The 19456-nt window shown below is 53.0% G+C and overlaps 1 protein-coding gene across 1 annotated transcript in view; it reads left to right on the top strand.

Annotated features, from left to right (window-relative positions):
* The window catches only part of DISC1 (DISC1 scaffold protein), a 96471-nt gene that overhangs the window by 51401 nt on the left and 25614 nt on the right, over positions 1-19456 (top strand). Inside the window, exon 4 of the mRNA XM_048486191.1 lies at positions 5393-5663. Within this exon, the coding sequence (XP_048342148.1) occupies positions 5393-5663 (271 nt within the window). The remainder of the gene's footprint in view (positions 1-5392; positions 5664-19456) is intronic.

The following is a 19456-nucleotide window of genomic DNA, read 5'->3' as shown; positions in this document are numbered from 1 at the left end:
CCCCCCCCCACCCCCCCCCCCCCCCACCCCCCCCCCCCCCCACCCCCCCCCCCCCCCACCCCCCCCCCCCCCCACCCCCCCCCCCCCCCACCCCCCCCCCCCCCCACCCCCCCCCCCCCCCACCCCCCCCCCCCCCCACCCCCCCCCCCCCCCACCCCCCCCCCCCCCCACCCCCCCCCCCCCCCACCCCCCCCCCCCCCCACCCCCCCCCCCCCCCACCCCCCCCCCCCCCCACCCCCCCCCCCCCCCACCCCCCCCCCCCCCCACCCCCCCCCCCCCCCACCCCCCCCCCCCCCCACCCCCCCCCCCCCCCACCCCCCCCCCCCCCCACCCCCCCCCCCCCCCACCCCCCCCCCCCCCCACCCCCCCCCCCCCCCACCCCCCCCCCCCCCCACCCCCCCCCCCCCCCACCCCCCCCCCCCCCCACCCCCCCCCCCCCCCACCCCCCCCCCCCCCCACCCCCCCCCCCCCCCACCCCCCCCCCCCCCCACCCCCCCCCCCCCCCACCCCCCCCCCCCCCCACCCCCCCCCCCCCCCACCCCCCCCCCCCCCCACCCCCCCCCCCCCCCACCCCCCCCCCCCCCCACCCCCCCCCCCCCCCACCCCCCCCCCCCCCCACCCCCCCCCCCCCCCACCCCCCCCCCCCCCCACCCCCCCCCCCCCCCACCCCCCCCCCCCCCCACCCCCCCCCCCCCCCACCCCCCCCCCCCCCCACCCCCCCCCCCCCCCACCCCCCCCCCCCCCCACCCCCCCCCCCCCCCACCCCCCCCCCCCCCCACCCCCCCCCCCCCCCACCCCCCCCCCCCCCCACCCCCCCCCCCCCCCACCCCCCCCCCCCCCCACCCCCCCCCCCCCCCACCCCCCCCCCCCCCCACCCCCCCCCCCCCCCACCCCCCCCCCCCCCCACCCCCCCCCCCCCCCACCCCCCCCCCCCCCCACCCCCCCCCCCCCCCACCCCCCCCCCCCCCCACCCCCCCCCCCCCCCACCCCCCCCCCCCCCCACCCCCCCCCCCCCCCACCCCCCCCCCCCCCCACCCCCCCCCCCCCCCACCCCCCCCCCCCCCCACCCCCCCCCCCCCCCACCCCCCCCCCCCCCCACCCCCCCCCCCCCCCACCCCCCCCCCCCCCCACCCCCCCCCCCCCCCACCCCCCCCCCCCCCCACCCCCCCCCCCCCCCACCCCCCCCCCCCCCCACCCCCCCCCCCCCCCACCCCCCCCCCCCCCCACCCCCCCCCCCCCCCACCCCCCCCCCCCCCCACCCCCCCCCCCCCCCACCCCCCCCCCCCCCCACCCCCCCCCCCCCCCACCCCCCCCCCCCCCCACCCCCCCCCCCCCCCACCCCCCCCCCCCCCCACCCCCCCCCCCCCCCACCCCCCCCCCCCCCCACCCCCCCCCCCCCCCACCCCCCCCCCCCCCCACCCCCCCCCCCCCCCACCCCCCCCCCCCCCCACCCCCCCCCCCCCCCACCCCCCCCCCCCCCCACCCCCCCCCCCCCCCACCCCCCCCCCCCCCCACCCCCCCCCCCCCCCACCCCCCCCCCCCCCCACCCCCCCCCCCCCCCACCCCCCCCCCCCCCCACCCCCCCCCCCCCCCACCCCCCCCCCCCCCCACCCCCCCCCCCCCCCACCCCCCCCCCCCCCCACCCCCCCCCCCCCCCACCCCCCCCCCCCCCCACCCCCCCCCCCCCCCACCCCCCCCCCCCCCCACCCCCCCCCCCCCCCACCCCCCCCCCCCCCCACCCCCCCCCCCCCCCACCCCCCCCCCCCCCCACCCCCCCCCCCCCCCACCCCCCCCCCCCCCCACCCCCCCCCCCCCCCACCCCCCCCCCCCCCCACCCCCCCCCCCCCCCACCCCCCCCCCCCCCCACCCCCCCCCCCCCCCACCCCCCCCCCCCCCCACCCCCCCCCCCCCCCACCCCCCCCCCCCCCCACCCCCCCCCCCCCCCACCCCCCCCCCCCCCCACCCCCCCCCCCCCCCACCCCCCCCCCCCCCCACCCCCCCCCCCCCCCACCCCCCCCCCCCCCCACCCCCCCCCCCCCCCACCCCCCCCCCCCCCCACCCCCCCCCCCCCCCACCCCCCCCCCCCCCCACCCCCCCCCCCCCCCACCCCCCCCCCCCCCCACCCCCCCCCCCCCCCACCCCCCCCCCCCCCCACCCCCCCCCCCCCCCACCCCCCCCCCCCCCCACCCCCCCCCCCCCCCACCCCCCCCCCCCCCCACCCCCCCCCCCCCCCACCCCCCCCCCCCCCCACCCCCCCCCCCCCCCACCCCCCCCCCCCCCCACCCCCCCCCCCCCCCACCCCCCCCCCCCCCCACCCCCCCCCCCCCCCACCCCCCCCCCCCCCCACCCCCCCCCCCCCCCACCCCCCCCCCCCCCCACCCCCCCCCCCCCCCACCCCCCCCCCCCCCCACCCCCCCCCCCCCCCACCCCCCCCCCCCCCCACCCCCCCCCCCCCCCACCCCCCCCCCCCCCCACCCCCCCCCCCCCCCACCCCCCCCCCCCCCCACCCCCCCCCCCCCCCACCCCCCCCCCCCCCCACCCCCCCCCCCCCCCACCCCCCCCCCCCCCCACCCCCCCCCCCCCCCACCCCCCCCCCCCCCCACCCCCCCCCCCCCCCACCCCCCCCCCCCCCCACCCCCCCCCCCCCCCACCCCCCCCCCCCCCCACCCCCCCCCCCCCCCACCCCCCCCCCCCCCCACCCCCCCCCCCCCCCACCCCCCCCCCCCCCCACCCCCCCCCCCCCCCACCCCCCCCCCCCCCCACCCCCCCCCCCCCCCACCCCCCCCCCCCCCCACCCCCCCCCCCCCCCACCCCCCCCCCCCCCCACCCCCCCCCCCCCCCACCCCCCCCCCCCCCCACCCCCCCCCCCCCCCACCCCCCCCCCCCCCCACCCCCCCCCCCCCCCACCCCCCCCCCCCCCCACCCCCCCCCCCCCCCACCCCCCCCCCCCCCCACCCCCCCCCCCCCCCACCCCCCCCCCCCCCCACCCCCCCCCCCCCCCACCCCCCCCCCCCCCCACCCCCCCCCCCCCCCACCCCCCCCCCCCCCCACCCCCCCCCCCCCCCACCCCCCCCCCCCCCCACCCCCCCCCCCCCCCACCCCCCCCCCCCCCCACCCCCCCCCCCCCCCACCCCCCCCCCCCCCCACCCCCCCCCCCCCCCACCCCCCCCCCCCCCCACCCCCCCCCCCCCCCACCCCCCCCCCCCCCCACCCCCCCCCCCCCCCACCCCCCCCCCCCCCCACCCCCCCCCCCCCCCACCCCCCCCCCCCCCCACCCCCCCCCCCCCCCACCCCCCCCCCCCCCCACCCCCCCCCCCCCCCACCCCCCCCCCCCCCCACCCCCCCCCCCCCCCACCCCCCCCCCCCCCCACCCCCCCCCCCCCCCACCCCCCCCCCCCCCCACCCCCCCCCCCCCCCACCCCCCCCCCCCCCCACCCCCCCCCCCCCCCACCCCCCCCCCCCCCCACCCCCCCCCCCCCCCACCCCCCCCCCCCCCCACCCCCCCCCCCCCCCACCCCCCCCCCCCCCCACCCCCCCCCCCCCCCACCCCCCCCCCCCCCCACCCCCCCCCCCCCCCACCCCCCCCCCCCCCCACCCCCCCCCCCCCCCACCCCCCCCCCCCCCCACCCCCCCCCCCCCCCACCCCCCCCCCCCCCCACCCCCCCCCCCCCCCACCCCCCCCCCCCCCCACCCCCCCCCCCCCCCACCCCCCCCCCCCCCCACCCCCCCCCCCCCCCACCCCCCCCCCCCCCCACCCCCCCCCATGTTGATAATAATAATAATAATAATAATAATAATAATAATAATAATAATAATAATAATAATAATAATAATAATAATAATTCAATTTGGTATACCACCCCATCCCTGGAGGGCTCTGGGCGGTGTACAACATCAACATAAAATACAATAACAAGAGGGGCAAGTAAATAACAACCAATAAATACTGTAGTCTTACAGCACCGGAGACAGCATGTCTTTTTATATACAGGTCGACTTATACATGAGTATATACGGTACCTTGATGTCCTCAACCAGAGCCAGAGCTTTTTTGGTTCTGTCTCCAGCCTGGTAGAATGCTCTGTCAATGAAACGTAACAAAAGCATAATTGTGCACACAACTCTAGTTTCATACTTAATCCAGTAAGATCTGTATGTCTACAAGAACTCTATTTTTATTATTTTACATGGATTATCCACCAGTGAAATTAATGTGAAAACCACTACATCTCTAGTGCTCCATATACATACTGGAATCCTATGGAACACTGGATAACAAACACTGCGCTGGCAGAAAGGAATTATAGTGGGTGATTGCCCACTGCAGAGTCTACCTAGGTTCGATCCGGTTCCTTTAACTTGGGAGTGACCCTCGTCCCTCCCCACAGCAACCAAGTTCAACTCAGTTCATCCATTTTGAACCAAACTCAGAGGGCGGGATCATCTGTGCAACCACTTTCGCTCCTCGTTTCTGATTGGCTCATGTATTATGGTGGGAAACATGAGCATGCATCTTTTTTTTAGTTTTTATACGTCACAGCTACGTTGACTTGGCCACGTAGATACGTCGCAGCTACTTAGAATTGGCACCAAAACGTGGATACGTCAGTTCAAGGCATTGAATTTGTTGTCCCCTCAAACGACAAATGTATTTGTAACATACCACCAGAAAGGGAGGGAATGTAATTGATTGGTTGTGTTGTTGCTACATATGGATGATAATGCAACTTTTTGCTACTAAGGCCACAGAAGCATTTTCAAAGCTTCGAAAACACAACAAAGAAAGTATAAAGTAAATAAAATGAAACAAAATTAAAAAGCGCTTTTATCGCTATGACTCTAATTCTGTGCATGCTCAAAACACACATCTTGATTGGCTGAACGGGGAGACATGTGATCGCATCAACGTAGCTTCGACAATAGCAGTATAAAAAAAGGTGCGCTTTTCACTGCCAGAAATTCCAGTTCTGAGGGGCCCAGAACTGAAACGAAACCAGGTCAAACTCAGCGACAGTGGGGAGTTGCTGTGATGAGCCTAGGTCGACTCTGCCAGTGGGGAATCACCTGATGTGTCCTTTAGGCTGCAGTTGGCTACTGTGAATGAATAAGGCACAGAATTGCCAAAATAGTAGCGTTTCAGGGATAGTTCAAGACCAATGTGATCTTACAAGCAGTGAACAGCGTGCTATTTTAGGTTCTCGCTTGTTATTCCTTGGTAGAAATCACATTTACCTCAAGTCAGACTGAAAATATCAGTTGCTTCTTTGAAAATGATAATCCGTAGTACTTTTTATGAAAACTACCAGTTTTATCAGGTTTTTAAAAATCCAGAGCACTACATAAAATATGAACTATTCTTTCTGAACAACATTATTTTGACTTTTCCCCCCAGTTGTGTGAGCCAGCTTCTTGAAAGAATTTGGGAAGTTGACTTGGAGGCCTGCCAGATATTGATCCAGGAGTTTCAACTGAAAGAAGATGGCAGCTGCGTTTTTGGGGGAGAAGGGAGTCAAACAAATGAAGCCGAGGACACTGCCAATGCATTGTTGAGCACCAAGCAGGGACAATCAAAACATGTACCCATTAAAGACTCCAAGCAGAGTGTTATCCAGCATCCTGTCACTCGAAGCAAACACCGAAGTGCACACTGGGAATCAAAGAAGGTATCAAGGATGGGGGGTTTTTTTGGAGTGGGGTCAGTTAATTTTCCACTCATCTCATTGTTTTTAAAGATGTTGATGCCAACAGAGGTTACTTCAAATATTATCAAACTAAATTCCAACATGAAATAAGGGATAATTGGGTGCAGTTCATAAAACACAGGATAGCCCTATCCAATTTTAAACTGTTGCACGTATACATACTGCAGAAAGTTGATTCCTGCCTCTGTGAAGCAGCCCTTATTGTAGCAATTCACTAAGCAAAGTTTTGAGTCTAGCTTGCTTAGAACAAGATTGGTATTATTACAGAAGCTGCTTTGTAATTAATAAGGTACAGTTTTGCCTGATGGCTGCTCTCATCCTTGCTTTCTCCTGCCAGGATGTCATTCAATCTGGATAGAATCTGGACTTCATCTAAGCAATGTACACACTTTACCATTGAGTCGCAACTCTGGTGATTTCTTAGGGCCCACAAGATTAATTAAGCAGTGAAAAACTTAAGAGACAAGAAAAAAACTTTAAGTATAGCAGAACCTGGATTACATTTGGAGAGGCAGCAGGGGCATTTTATGGTAATATAAATTGCATAGGCTGATCTGTAGGAGCTAATATGCATGTGATTTTGGATTTGGAAAGTGAGTTTGAATTAGCCTGGGATTTTCTGCAGCTTTATGATTTGATGACAAATTCAAGAAGGGACACTATCTGAAAGGTATTGAATATTAACCAAATGTTAAAGCCTGAGTTGGGAGACTAATTATTTTAAAAAGCTATAAGGATGAAAGCACTACATTGTTTAACTGAAACTAGTCTCCACCATCTTTAATATCTTTGTATCTGCTTTACAAAAATTAAATAGGTACTTAATAATGCAGAGGGTTAATATCTGATGAACTGTGGATTATATAATGATGCGTATGTGCCGTAACAACTGGTTGAGATTTTCCAGAAAGTATGATGCTACAATACTGGAACTCTAAGACTTGCTTACCAAATTTTGTTCAGAATTGAATTGTAAATGCTAATTTCAAGATTTAGGATTTCAACATTTAGCATTCAGCGAACAAAGGTTGTCTGTTGTGGCTGGTCATCTTTAGATTCTTCTGCATGCTGAAACCTGACCAGTAATAATATCATTTGGTATTTTGAGCCTAAAAATGGAACAAAATTTCCAGAGAAGTGAGCTAAAATGCCACTCCTATCAGGGTCCAACTTGTGAGGGAAATTAATAATATTTTATATGATTCTACATAAGTAGCTTCAGTGTTTCCTCCCTTCGACTACTTGCCTTTGTGTTTACATGAATATCTGAAACCCTATGTCTAGAAAATCAATTGACAATTACAATTGCCTCAATCTGTTTATGTCTTCTTTCTTTCAATTGCATGTCTAGGGGCTTAATTTAAGCCATGGCTGGTGGCTTAAACTCAGATTCTCTGCCAGGAAATTATCTTAAGCACCTTGGCAAACCACTCCAGCTCAGTTTAATGCCTAAAAAATAGCACTGAACTATCCAGCAAGTTCTTGATTTTCCTCTGTGAATCATTAAGAGCTAGGTTCTGGAAAGGAGGGGCTTTCAAGGAGGCAAAAAACACAAGTAAACTGAAGAAGGAGTAGTAGTAGTTTGGATTTATACCCCCCTTTCTCTCCTGCAAGAAGACTCAAAGGGGCTTACAAACTCCTTTCCCTACCTCACCTCACAACAGACACTTTGTGAGGTAGGTGGAGCTGAGAGAATTCTGAGTGAACTGCGACTAGCCCAAGGTCACCCAGCAGGAATGTAGAAGTGTGGAAGGAAATCTGGTTCACCAGATAAGATACCGCCGCAAATGTGGAAGAATGGGGAATCAAACCTAGTTCTCTAGATTAGAGTCCACCTGCTCTTAACCTTTACACTATGCATATCCAGGGGTCATTAACCCAGGCACCATATGCCTCATAAGGGGGTGGAGATTGCTTGATTGCCGCCGGCCCACTTGCTGGAGGACCGGAATGCTTCTTGGTCAGCTCTCTGCCTTTTGTTACTCCAGAGCCTCCCCCCAGTACTTTTCTTTCCCCCTCCCCCAATGCCTTGCCCAGCCACTGCCTTTCTGCCTGACTTGCCCCAACTTGCCCAACCCCAACTTGCCCAGACGCAGCGTGACTTTGTAGGGCTCGATGCTATCCAGGAGCTCATGGCGCAGGAAATCCTAATGGTGAGCAGTGGGGCCTGAGAAAGCACCCATTGAGTGGTCAACCTCTTGCCAGCTCTGCGAGGTGGGCTCAGTTCTGCATAGCCCACCCACCACCATCACTATGGAGAGTTAGGGAGCGGACACAGTTTTGGAGGTCTGTGGGGGAGCATTTTTAATACTTGTCCTGGGCTCCATTTCAGGCTGGTACGCCACTGTTCTTACAGAACAGAATTACTGTTCTGTAATGGGAAAGCAGATTTGAAATTCAGGCTAAATGATCTGTATGTGTTTTAAGTGCCATCAAATTTCTTCCAACTCATGGTGATCCTACTAATCAATATCCTCCAACCCATGCTATAATTAACAGCCTTGCTCAGGTCTTGCGAACTGAGGCCATCTCTTCCTGCAGCCTTCAGGCTTTCCTACCATTACTGCCTTTTCCAGTGACTTTTGTATTATTATGTGACAAAAGTATGACAGCCTCAGTTTAGTCATTTTAGTTTCTAGGGACAGTTCAGGCTTGATTTGATCTAGAACCAAATTATTTGTTTTGTTTTTGTTTTTTGCAATCCACCGTCTGTGTAACCCTCTCTTACAACATTGCATTTCAAAGGAATCTTCCTGTCAGCTTTCTTCATTATCCAGCTTTCACAACCATACATAGTAATAGGGAATACTAAGGCATGAATTAACTTGATCTTGCTTACCAGGGACGCATACCCGCACTTAAGATTTTTTTCCAGTTCTTTCATGGCTGCCGTTTCCTAGTTTCAATCTCCTTCTGATTTCTTGGTTACAGTCTCCCTTTTGGTTGCTGATGGAGCCAAGGAATAGAAAGTCTTCAACCATTTCAGTTTCCTCATTGTCCACTCTAAAGCTGAATATTTCTGAAGGAGTCATTACTTTTGTCTCCTTGATGTGTTGCTGAAGTCCTGCTTTGAAACTTTCTCCTTTAACTTTTGGTAGTCATTTCAAGTCTTTGCTATTTTCTGCCAGTAATGTAGAATCATTGGTATATTTTAAATTGTTAATTCTCCTCCCCCCAATTTTCACTCCACCTTCATCTAAATCTAATCCCACTTTCCTTATGATATATTCTGCATACAGATTGAAAAGATAGGAAGATAAAATAAATCCTTGTCTGACACCTTTGCCAACTGGAGACCAATCTTGTCCAGAGTACAGGTTGCGCATCAAAACAATCAGATGCTGTGGCAAACCCATTTCCTTTAAAACCATAGTTTTCATGATCCACCTAGTCAAAAGCTTTGCTGCAATCTATGAAACACAAGCTGATTTTCTTCTGAAATTCTTTCATACGCTCCAGTAACCCATGTAAATTTGCAATATGATCTCTAATGCCTCTTCCTTTTCTGAATCCAGCGTGAACCTCAGGCATTTCTTGTTCCATAAGAACATAAGAAAGAGCCGGCTGGATCTGACAACAGCCCATCTAGTCCAGCACTCTGCTACTTGCAGTGGTCCGCCAGATGCCTTTGGGAGCTCACATGCAGGATGTGAAAGCAATGGCCTTCTGCTGCTGCTGCTCCCGAGCACCTGGTCTGCTAAAGCATTTGCAATCTCAGATCAAGGAGGATCAAGATTACCATATATAGTAACAGAGTAACAGATTTTGAGCATCACTTTTCTCGTGAGAAATTTAAGGCAATAGTCCGATAGTTGCTGTAATCTTTGAGATCTTTTTTGGGAATTGCAGTGTAAATTGATCATTTCCAGTCTATGAGGCATAGTTTTGTTTTCCATATTTGTTGGCATATTCTTGACAAGATTTTGATGGACTGCATTTCTGTGATGAAATAGATAAACCTCGCAGGGCTCTGGTCTCATTTGACAGAGCATTCCACCAGCCCAGGGTCTGGTGGAAGCCCTAGTTTCCACCTTTGTTTATTTTGTCTGTTCAGTTAATGTATTTCCATACTGATCTTTCAGCATGCCTAACCATGCTTTAAATTTCCCTTTGATTTCTTGGATCTTGTGGAATGTATCTCTTGTTCTTTTTTATTGTTCTGTTTCGTTACACTGGTTATTATAATAGTTCTCTTTGTCTCTTCATTGAGGACCCTGATGAGAGCAGACCAGTAAATGGGTTACTGACAAGGTGGAGAGCTATGGTAGGACAGGGCTGTGGGAGCACACCATTGGCAGGGTGTGACCAGGGATCCCAATGGTGGGGTTTGGGTGGCTTACACATGGTTCAACAGTACAGGGAAAGGCATCATGCTGGGACTTCATTGGGATTGGGGCTGACAGATTGGAAGATGGTTACTACAACATGCCTAGGTATTGCACAGATGTGCTCCCTGGAATCCCAAGCTTAATAAGAGGAACCAAGGCAAGATTCCTGTGAATGAAGGAAAAGCTTTAGTTGTGAGCACAGGGAGCATCTAGGGCAGGGGTCGGGAACCTGCGGCTCTTGAGCCGCACTTGGCTCTTTCATCCTCGTACTGTGGCTCCCAGCATGGCTGCCCCTTCCTGGGGCCAACCAGCCAGGCCCCACCCCCTCCTCCTTCCCCTTGGGTCCTGTCTGAGGCTAGAGCCGCAAAAAACCCCTCAGATTCTTCCTCCCGCCCCCACCGCCGCCCGTGCCCAGCAGATGGACACCTAGCTCCTTCTGCAAAACTTATCTTCCACACTGTGCAAAAATAAAGGAAGCCTGCCTGGATCCTCCTCTGCCTAGCTGCATTCAAAACGGGACTTTGGGAGGGGCGGTGCTGAAGTTAAGCCGCCCCCAGGGAAGGTGAGAAGCTATCCTTTCTTTCCTGCCAGCTCCCCTCCCCCTCCCCCCTCCCCACCGCAGCTTCCATCCTAGCTGCAGTCCCCAGCAGGACCTTGCAAAAAGAAGCAACAAGAAAGGAGATGCGGCGTGCGCAGAGGATGGATTTTTCAAACGGGTCAGGCACCAGTGGGACCCTGCAAAGAGAAGCGCCAAGAAATGGGATGTGGTGCATGTAGAGGACAAATTTTGGAAGTGGGGCAGGTCCCAGCAGCCGGACCTTCCGAAGTGAGGCACCAAGAAATGGGATGCGGGGCGCGCGAGAACGGATTTTGCAAGGGGGAGCACCTTGGGGGAGCAGCTGGGCACGCTGGAGCCTCTCCTCCAGGCTGGAGTTGAGTTGTGTGCTTTGTGTGTTTGCTCGGCTGGGCGCTCCTCCTCTTCTCCCTCCTCCTCTCGGCAGCTGGGAAGGGGAAGGGTTCAGCCTCACAGTTCCTGCCTAGTTTCCCTCCTGACTGAGGCAAAATGAGTGGCTGAACTGGGGAAGGAGAACTTTGTGCAGCCTGGTCCTCGTTGGCAGCCAAAGTCACCAGCTTCTCTGCCAGCTTGCAGACCTCACCCATGTAGTAGTGGCAAGACGAGGTTTGAGGGAGAGGTGCAAACTCAGGAAACTGCTCCAAAGTCCTTTCTGAATTGCTGCATGGGGGTTAGAAAGTCTCTGGAGCTCTTTTAAAACTGTGTATTTGGGTTGTCACCCCCTTTCCTGGTCCTAGATTTTATACAGGCTTATTTAGAAACCCTGCTGAACTCAGGACTTACTCCATAAGTAAGCTTGCATGGAGTTTCCATGCCAACAAAGGGAGTTGTGCCAAGGAGATAGTCGTGTGCCCTTTCAATTGGTGGAGTTGTTAAGAACGTTGGCAAAACGGCTGTAAAGTTCTACAAAGTATTCTGAATATTAAGAGATAGATGCAGTCGTCTGAGGTGTGTGCATTTAAAAAGTTTTGCAAATATTTCAGAATCCTTTGCTTCCAAATTTTAATAAATTCAGTGTGTTTGAAAATTTGATAACTATACCCTTGCCTTCAAGAACAGTGACACTACCATGCTTTCTAGGTTTATTACATCCCAGAGTAAGAAGCTGGGATTAGAAGAGAGTTCTTCTGCAGTGTAGAAATAGATGTTTTGTACAAAGCTTAAAGGTGTGTGTGTGTGTGTGGGTGTTTGTGTGTACGTACACACACACACACACACACACACTGTTATCTTCATTTTAAATGTCAAAAAGTATTTGCGGCTCCAAGTGTTTTCTTTTCCGTGGAAAACGGGTCCAAATGGCTCTTTGGGTGTGAAAGGTTCCCTACCCCTGATCTAGGGGGACTGCTTTTCCATTTGGGGTCCCAGGAAAACTTTTACACAAAACTTTTATACTTCTGGCAAACACAGAACATTTTTTGTTCCATATCAGGTTAACTTTCAGCAATAACAATCTGGGGTGGGAGAGGACCTTCCATAGGAAGCAGTGCAGCCCTGTGCCAGCACAGGTGCCCATGGTAAATGTGCTGGTAGAGGGAGAAGATGGGTGGACAGGTGCCACACAGCCCTGCAGTGCCTGACCCAGAAACTGCCACCATTCCCTAACCCCGGTCGAATCCCCACTACTGTCTTAGCCAGGTTTCAGAACCCAAACTAACCAGGTTTCAGGGACAACCTCCCCATTGCTTGTGCAGCAGATTCCGTTTCTGGCTCTCGTTCTCCCCGTTCTCCCGCGTTCCGGCAGGACCTGGTTGTAAGTGGCACAGACCCCATTGAGCTGATCTGAGGGACAAGGGTTGAAACTTGATTAGTTTCCCGCCATTGATCTAAGTCACAGAAGTATAGGACTGGGGCTTAAAGACTAAAACAAAGTTTGGACACATGATTGATCACTGTAGTTTTAACACCTCAACTGCCTGCCAGCAGTTTCTCTTGTTTCCCATCCTTATAGATTGCCCCAGTAACATTCATCACATTAAAGCATACCACTTACATTTCTGCTTCTCTAACACATGTTTTGGTAAAACAGTTCTGATCACTTAAGGAAGAGAATGAAGTATAAAAGAAGGGGGGAAAGTGGCTGTGTTGGACAGAATGCTTTTCAAGGTAGAATTTATTTTTAAGGTAGAAATAAATTCATATCCCTTAGAAAATAATGGCAGGAGGGTTGAATAGGTTTATCCTGACTAAAGTTTTGAAACCTGACTTCCCTGGGAAAAAATATGGATCATGCAGTACTTTGTGATTATGAGCCAATTGTAATACTTTTGTCAGCAGTCTATACACATTCTTGTTCATTAAAATAGCCTTTAATCTTGGGACTTGGTATTCAGGGTGTAAAGGACAAAGCATTTAAACATCCATGCTTTTTTATTTTTAGTTTAATTAAATTTCATATTTGTCAAACTCCAAATGATTGTTTTGAGGTTCTCCGTTTATCACTTTCTTAAATGTCAATATTGAGCATCAGTGAAGGTCACCAGCTAAATATGATTTCAGTATTCATAACCCCATATCATAAAAGGATTTGATAACAAGGCATTAGCGTGTATTTAATAGTCTGCAAACAGCTGGAAAGCCCCTCTGGGCCCAGAGTGACATCACAAGCATATTGAGAATGCTATTACCATTTGTTCTCACTCGAAGGAAAGGTGCTCTCAGATGTCAGATACGACCATTGCAACTGCATCTTTTCAGTGTTATCCTAGTGAGATTTGTTGTTTTTGCCGTTTTGCTTGTTCACCTCTGCCATATGTAAACATCATGATGTGATGTCATGGGTCAGTAATGAACCTGTGCTTTATCTTTTCTAATAGTGTATCAATGTAAATTTTACCTATTAAAAGTGTACCTTTATTTTTTAAAAATATATCAATGTGGATTAGTGGGATTTAACTCCTGAGCAAGCTATGGCTATTGACATATTTGCTCATCGTTCCTGTACTCTGAATTCAGTATTTTAACATACAGCCTAAGTGGATGAAACACCCAAATATGCAGGGATGTTTCCTTCCAAGGCATCTCTGAACCAACAGTGGGAAGCCAAACTAAAAGGCTATACAGCCTGCATCAATCTCATAATCTTTTGGCATGGCTACTGCTGTCTCACATTGCCCAAATTCAGTAAAGATTGCAAAGAAGCCTAACAGGAATTGCATCCTTGTGTACTGTCTCTGTTAGAATCATAGAATCAAGTTGGAAGGGGCCATACAGACCATCTAAGTAACTCAACCTTCTGCTCAATGCAGGATCTGTTGGAATAAGCGACGTCTGCATGCCTGGACACTGGGGGGTGCTGTATATCACTCTAACTGTGATGTTGCCTCTCTTGTTTGCCCTCCTTGTCTGGGCCAGGAGACCGCCCACTAACTTCCTTTCTTCCCCATGCTAGCCTTCTCTTCTGCTCTAGCCTTTGAACCGAGCGCATGGTCAATGGCAGCCTGCTCAGTGGGGCCTTTGCCACTGCAGCATCCTCTCACCTCCACACACGTGATGGCGCGTTAGTTGTGCCCACTTGTCATAGGGAAAGTAATCTCTTTAGATAGGGTTCTTTCTATCTACCTTTTCTTGGAACAAAGTTGTGAACTGAAGATGATTGAATAAATGTAAGTTTTACCTCTTACATTTATGTCTCTGGAGAAGTTTCTACAAACTGCATTCACACACACTACTGGGCACATCCATGACTCTAAACGAAATCTAACAGGATCACCCTAGAGTACCACCTCCTTCCAGGACCTTATAGGCCAGAGGCCAAGGAGCAGAGTAGCAGTCCCCCAGCACTCTGAAACCTACCTTTGAGGTACCCTGTTTCCCAGAAAATATGACAGTGTCTTAAATTAATTTTTGCTTCCAAAGTTGCGCTATGTCTTATTTTCAAGGGATGTCTTATTTTCCACTCCACAGCTGCATGGTCTGGCATGCTTCCAAACAAAAACTTTGCTACGTCTTTCTTTCAGGGGATGCTTTATATTTAGCACTTCAGCAAAACCTCTACTACGTCTTATTTTCAGGGGATGTCTTATTTTCGGTAGGATCAAAACCATGGCAAAATAGTGCCTCACAGCCCCGACCCTGATAGGTAGTCCAGAAGGTATCCCAATGAGCTCAATCTCCAAGCTCATCTCAGGGACTGAACATGCTCATTTCAGTCAGCTGTATTGTCCAGAACTGGGTAGTTGAATAGAGCCATGTTGACCTGGAGAAAGACCAACTGCTTCCTCCATACTTTTAAATATCTACATAAAGACGCATGTAGGTCTTCTGAAGATGTTGGCTGAGTTGCCACTATACACAGATGACATTCCGCTCTCACTCTAGCAGCAGATCCCAGCGAGGCTGGTAAAACCATCAACAGTTACCTGGAGGAAGTTTTAGAATGGATGAGGACTAACAGGCTGAAACTTAACCCTGACAAAACTGAAGGACTACTGTTGGGGGGAGGGGTTGACCCAGGAAATGGTTAGTCCTTTGTTTTGGATAGGGTTGCAGTCCCCCTAAATAGGAGCAGGTTTGTAGCTTGAAAGTGCTCATGGATCCAGGCCTCCTGTTCAATAAACCAGTGGTAGTGGTAGCCAAGGGTGCCTTTCACTGACTTTGGCTTGTGAGACAGCTGCAGACATTCCTGGGATTACAGAATGCTGTAGCCAGAGAGTTGACTGGAGTGGGTCATGGGGACTGTATCACTCCAGTCTTTTTCCATGCACACTGGCTTCCATTTTTTGGGGGGGAGGAGGCAATGGCATTGACCAAGCCCTAAACACCTTGGGGCCACACACATTAAAGACTGTCTACTCTAATACTAACCTATCTGTCCTCTCCAGTTAACGGACTTGCCCCACACTGAAGGGTTGGTGTGTGTAAAAGGCCTAATGAAAAGGCCTTAGTAACAGCCAGAGTTAAGGCAGCAGGCTCCACTATACTAAGGACCCCATTTGATTGGTCGAGCAAAGGCCCAATTGCCTATAGCCAGGGATAGGGGGAGCCAGAGTGCTGGCAGTATAAATAGACAGAGCAGAGCCTGTCAGGAGATACACTCTCTCTGAAGAGATTCTGATACAGAGATCAGAAGGAGTAAAGATTGGGAGAGAGATTCAGGAAGAGCAGAGTTTGACAGAGAGCAGTCTGTCAGATCTGAACTGAAGGATTCTGTCTCAGCAGTGTTAGCTGACAGAAGTCCAGTCACTCTACAAGCTGAGGAGGCTTGTCAGAGAAAGGAGGCCCTGAGTTTGGTGCAAAGTGACGCGCCAGTCAGTGGCTTGACAGTGAATACTGTCCAGACCTAGAGTCTGCCCTACCCCTGTGTAACAGCAGTCTGGGAAAGCCCGTTCCAGAGGCAGTGAACCCAAATTGAAATTAGTGTGAGTGAGGGAGGCTTTGTATGCCAGAATCTCACAGGGCATAGACTGTGTGGGTGTGTATATTCAGTGGGCTGTGGATCAGAAAGGACTAGTGTCTGTCTGTGAAGAAATTTAGTAGATCTAAAGCAAAATCGTTCCTGAAGAGACACCTGCGTGTGTCTGTGTGTGTGTGAAACCTAAGTAACATCTGAAGCTCTGTAACTTTTAAGTGAAAAGAACCTCTCTGAAACCATCAAGTGTTAGTACTTCTCTGAGCCAGTTTAAGAAGCTTTTCTTTTGTTTTTAAAATAAATTTAATTCGTTGTGTTCAAGTTACCCTCGTGCCAGCCTGCGTTTGTGTGTGAGAGGTTGAAGAGTGCCTGTCTGAAAGAATAGAATCCCAGCCAATTCCTTCTCTTTAATGGTGGCAGCAGAGTAAGAAGAAGATCCCTGAACACTAGCCTGGGATATTTTGGGTGGCCAAGGAAACCCCACTGGTCAGTTTAGTGGGAACCTTGATTGTAGGCCACACACGTCCCATTACAGTTGGTGGCTAGTGGTGGGATAATATCTCTCCCTCGCCTTGAATATAAGCGACCCCATTATATCCTGCTTCAAAAGCTAGATGGATGTTAACCTGGAAAAGGGCCTTTTCAGTTGTAGCACCAAAATGCTACAATTCCTTCCCCAGGGAAATATGTCTTTCTTCATCTATCATTGTCTTCAACCAGCAGGTAAAGATTTCTTTGTTTTGTTTAGTTCTAACAAAACAAATTCCAGAAGGCAAGAGAGGAACCCCCTCAAGAGAGAGGTCTGGTTGACTCCTTCGTGGCCCAGTAGTTGTGGATTGCAACTCCACAAGGTATTCCTTCACCACTGCAATCACCGTGTTCTCACTCATGTGCCTCACCACCCAGGGGTGCTGAGTGCCCATCCAATGAGCTTCATCTTCAAGGTCATCTCATCAGTTGTCTAGGAGAAGGGGGAGCTGCCTAGCATGGGAAATGAGGGGCAAACAGCAGAGGATCTTCTTTTTCCCCTTCAACCTCCTCTTCTTCTGGCAAGGTGCCCCTTTGGGCCTGCATACACTTGACATGGTAGGAGAGCTTGTTTCTCCAGTGCACCAGGTCTCTTGCCTGCTTGGCGATCTTTCCCTTGATGTTTGGTCACACATGGTCACCAACATGTAGATTTGCTGGGTGAGAGGCTGAAGGCAGGATGCCACACCATCTTACAGCCTCTGTACTAGGATGTGCACTGCTGGAAGCCTGTGTATTCTTCAGCTGGTTCCAGAAATGTGGCAAGTTCTCATAACCTGTTTGGATCATGGGAATGATCAAAGTCAGAAATGCTGTGTCAGACAAGAGCAACTACATATATTTCTTAAAGGGCTTAAGGACCTCCGCAGTCTGTGTGATAGTCAACCACTAGGTTAAGTTTGCTCTCCTTTCACACTTACTTTGGTCTCACAGAACAAGGTAGTGAGGGCTCCCTTTTGCTTCACTAAACTCTCAAGAATGGCACAGGTGGAGGTCCAGTTAGTGCTGGCATAGTCAAGCAGATGGTGCTCCAGCACACATGTCAGTGCCTGCTTCTCAAAAACCAGATGGTGTCCTTCACACTTCATGAAAAATGATCTATAAGATGCCAGCACTTCTGGAGGAGATGTCAGAGGTACGAGTCGCAGTGCCAACCTGGAATTCACCGAAGAACCCAGAGCCAAGGCATCCTTAACCATGAGGTGGAGAAGGTGGGCTGCAGAGTAAATGTGCTTCAGGCCAAATGCCATTACCACGACTCTGATGTTTGTACCACCATCAGACATCATGAAGCTCATGGTGCTGTCTCTGCTTTCCCAGCCTGTCTGTGAGTGGCAGCAGAAATGTTGTCTAATGTGTTCACCTTGTTGAGAATTTTGGCATGGAGCAGTGCTTTGTGATAACCTGCCCACCAGCCCTCATCCTGCCTAGTGCTGGTGTCCCCACCTCCATCCAGAACATCATCAGGTTGTCACCAGTTTGCTGTCAGAGAAATATGATGATGTACCTGAGGGCAAGTCCAGATGATGAACATGAAGTGCACAGTTTCCTCATGAGCTTGGACAACTATGCCTTAACATGGTCCTTGGGAGCTCTTTAAAACAAAGGCATCAAGCTCCTGCTCACTGAGATGTGGAAAGAGGGTGTGTATCAGGGATAGGCCTATGAAAGCTGATGTCTTCCAGAGCTCTGAAGGGCCATTCATCAATAGAGATCATTTTGCCAATTAGACAAGTGACCCTTCTCTCTGTCACCTACTTTCCACCTCTTGGCACCCACCTCTTCCCACCTCTTGGCCTTAGCCAATCATTTCGGTCTTCCTGTCATCCTTTAGTACTCCTTTTAAACACACACACACATACACACACACACACACACACACACACACACACACACACACACACACACTCACACTGTTTTTAATATCTACAACAAAAAAGAAAAGAACAACATAGACACCGGTGATCCAGCCCTCCTATTCTACTTACACAACAAAAGTTAATACTACACAGACATACTGCGCATACCTATGACTTCCCACCCATACCCTGCTGTTAATCTTATTTATCACATTTCTTCATTATTTGTTAAACTTATAGCCCAACCTAAGTTCTTCATTTTTCTTAAACCTTTCCAATATATCAATATACAATATGAAGGAATTTATAACAAATAAAACCCCCCACAACATCTTATCCTCCTAACCTAACTTGCGGTAGTCAAAAGATTTTTAACATACATTTTCCCCTTCCTTCTTCGCTTAACCATATATTTGAATTTACCCTCCTAACTTATTTATCATTTGTCTCCAATATGCCTACTTACTTTCCCTTTTGCTAAATCATTGATTGATTTTACAGAATATTTTTATCTAAGGTCTTTAATTTTTTTTGTCCACACCATATTTTTTTGGCACTTGTTATTGAAGTAATTCTTTGTTGTCCTTATAAGTGGAGAAAACTCCTTTCCATCTGAGCCATGAAAATCTTATCTGGTTTTTCTTAAAATGTCCATTAGAAATGCATAATCTTTCCTTTTTTGTAGGACTCTTAAAGAGCTCTCACTCATGACAATGATGTCATTGTCTTCTATCTTGATTGTTGGTTTCTTGTGTATTTCCAGAATCTGATCTGCCATTTCTTTAGAGTGGAAATAGAGTGAAAATAAACAACAATATATCTACACAATCTTTTCACTTTTGGGTTTCTTTGATGTGACCCTATACATTTTCTCAATCTGTGACACCATTTCTTCTTTCATCTTCAAATGGCTGGCCAGAACTGAGACAATTTTTTTGTTTAACTTCTATTTTGCTGGATTTGGATCCTTTCTTTGATTTGATATTTCAATCAAAGAATGATTAAATCATGTATTTTATCCTCCAAATGTACAAACTCCACATATTGCTTTAAAGATTTTACTTCCTTTCTAGTCTTTTCCAGCTTCTCTTTTACTTGCGCTACTTTTTGAAATT

The sequence above is a fragment of the Sphaerodactylus townsendi genome, linkage group LG01, assembly GCF_021028975.2.
Source record: "Sphaerodactylus townsendi isolate TG3544 linkage group LG01, MPM_Stown_v2.3, whole genome shotgun sequence".
In the NCBI taxonomy this organism is placed as follows: Eukaryota; Metazoa; Chordata; class Lepidosauria; order Squamata; family Sphaerodactylidae; genus Sphaerodactylus; species Sphaerodactylus townsendi.
This window is presented reverse-complemented; position numbering and strand designations above follow the sequence as displayed.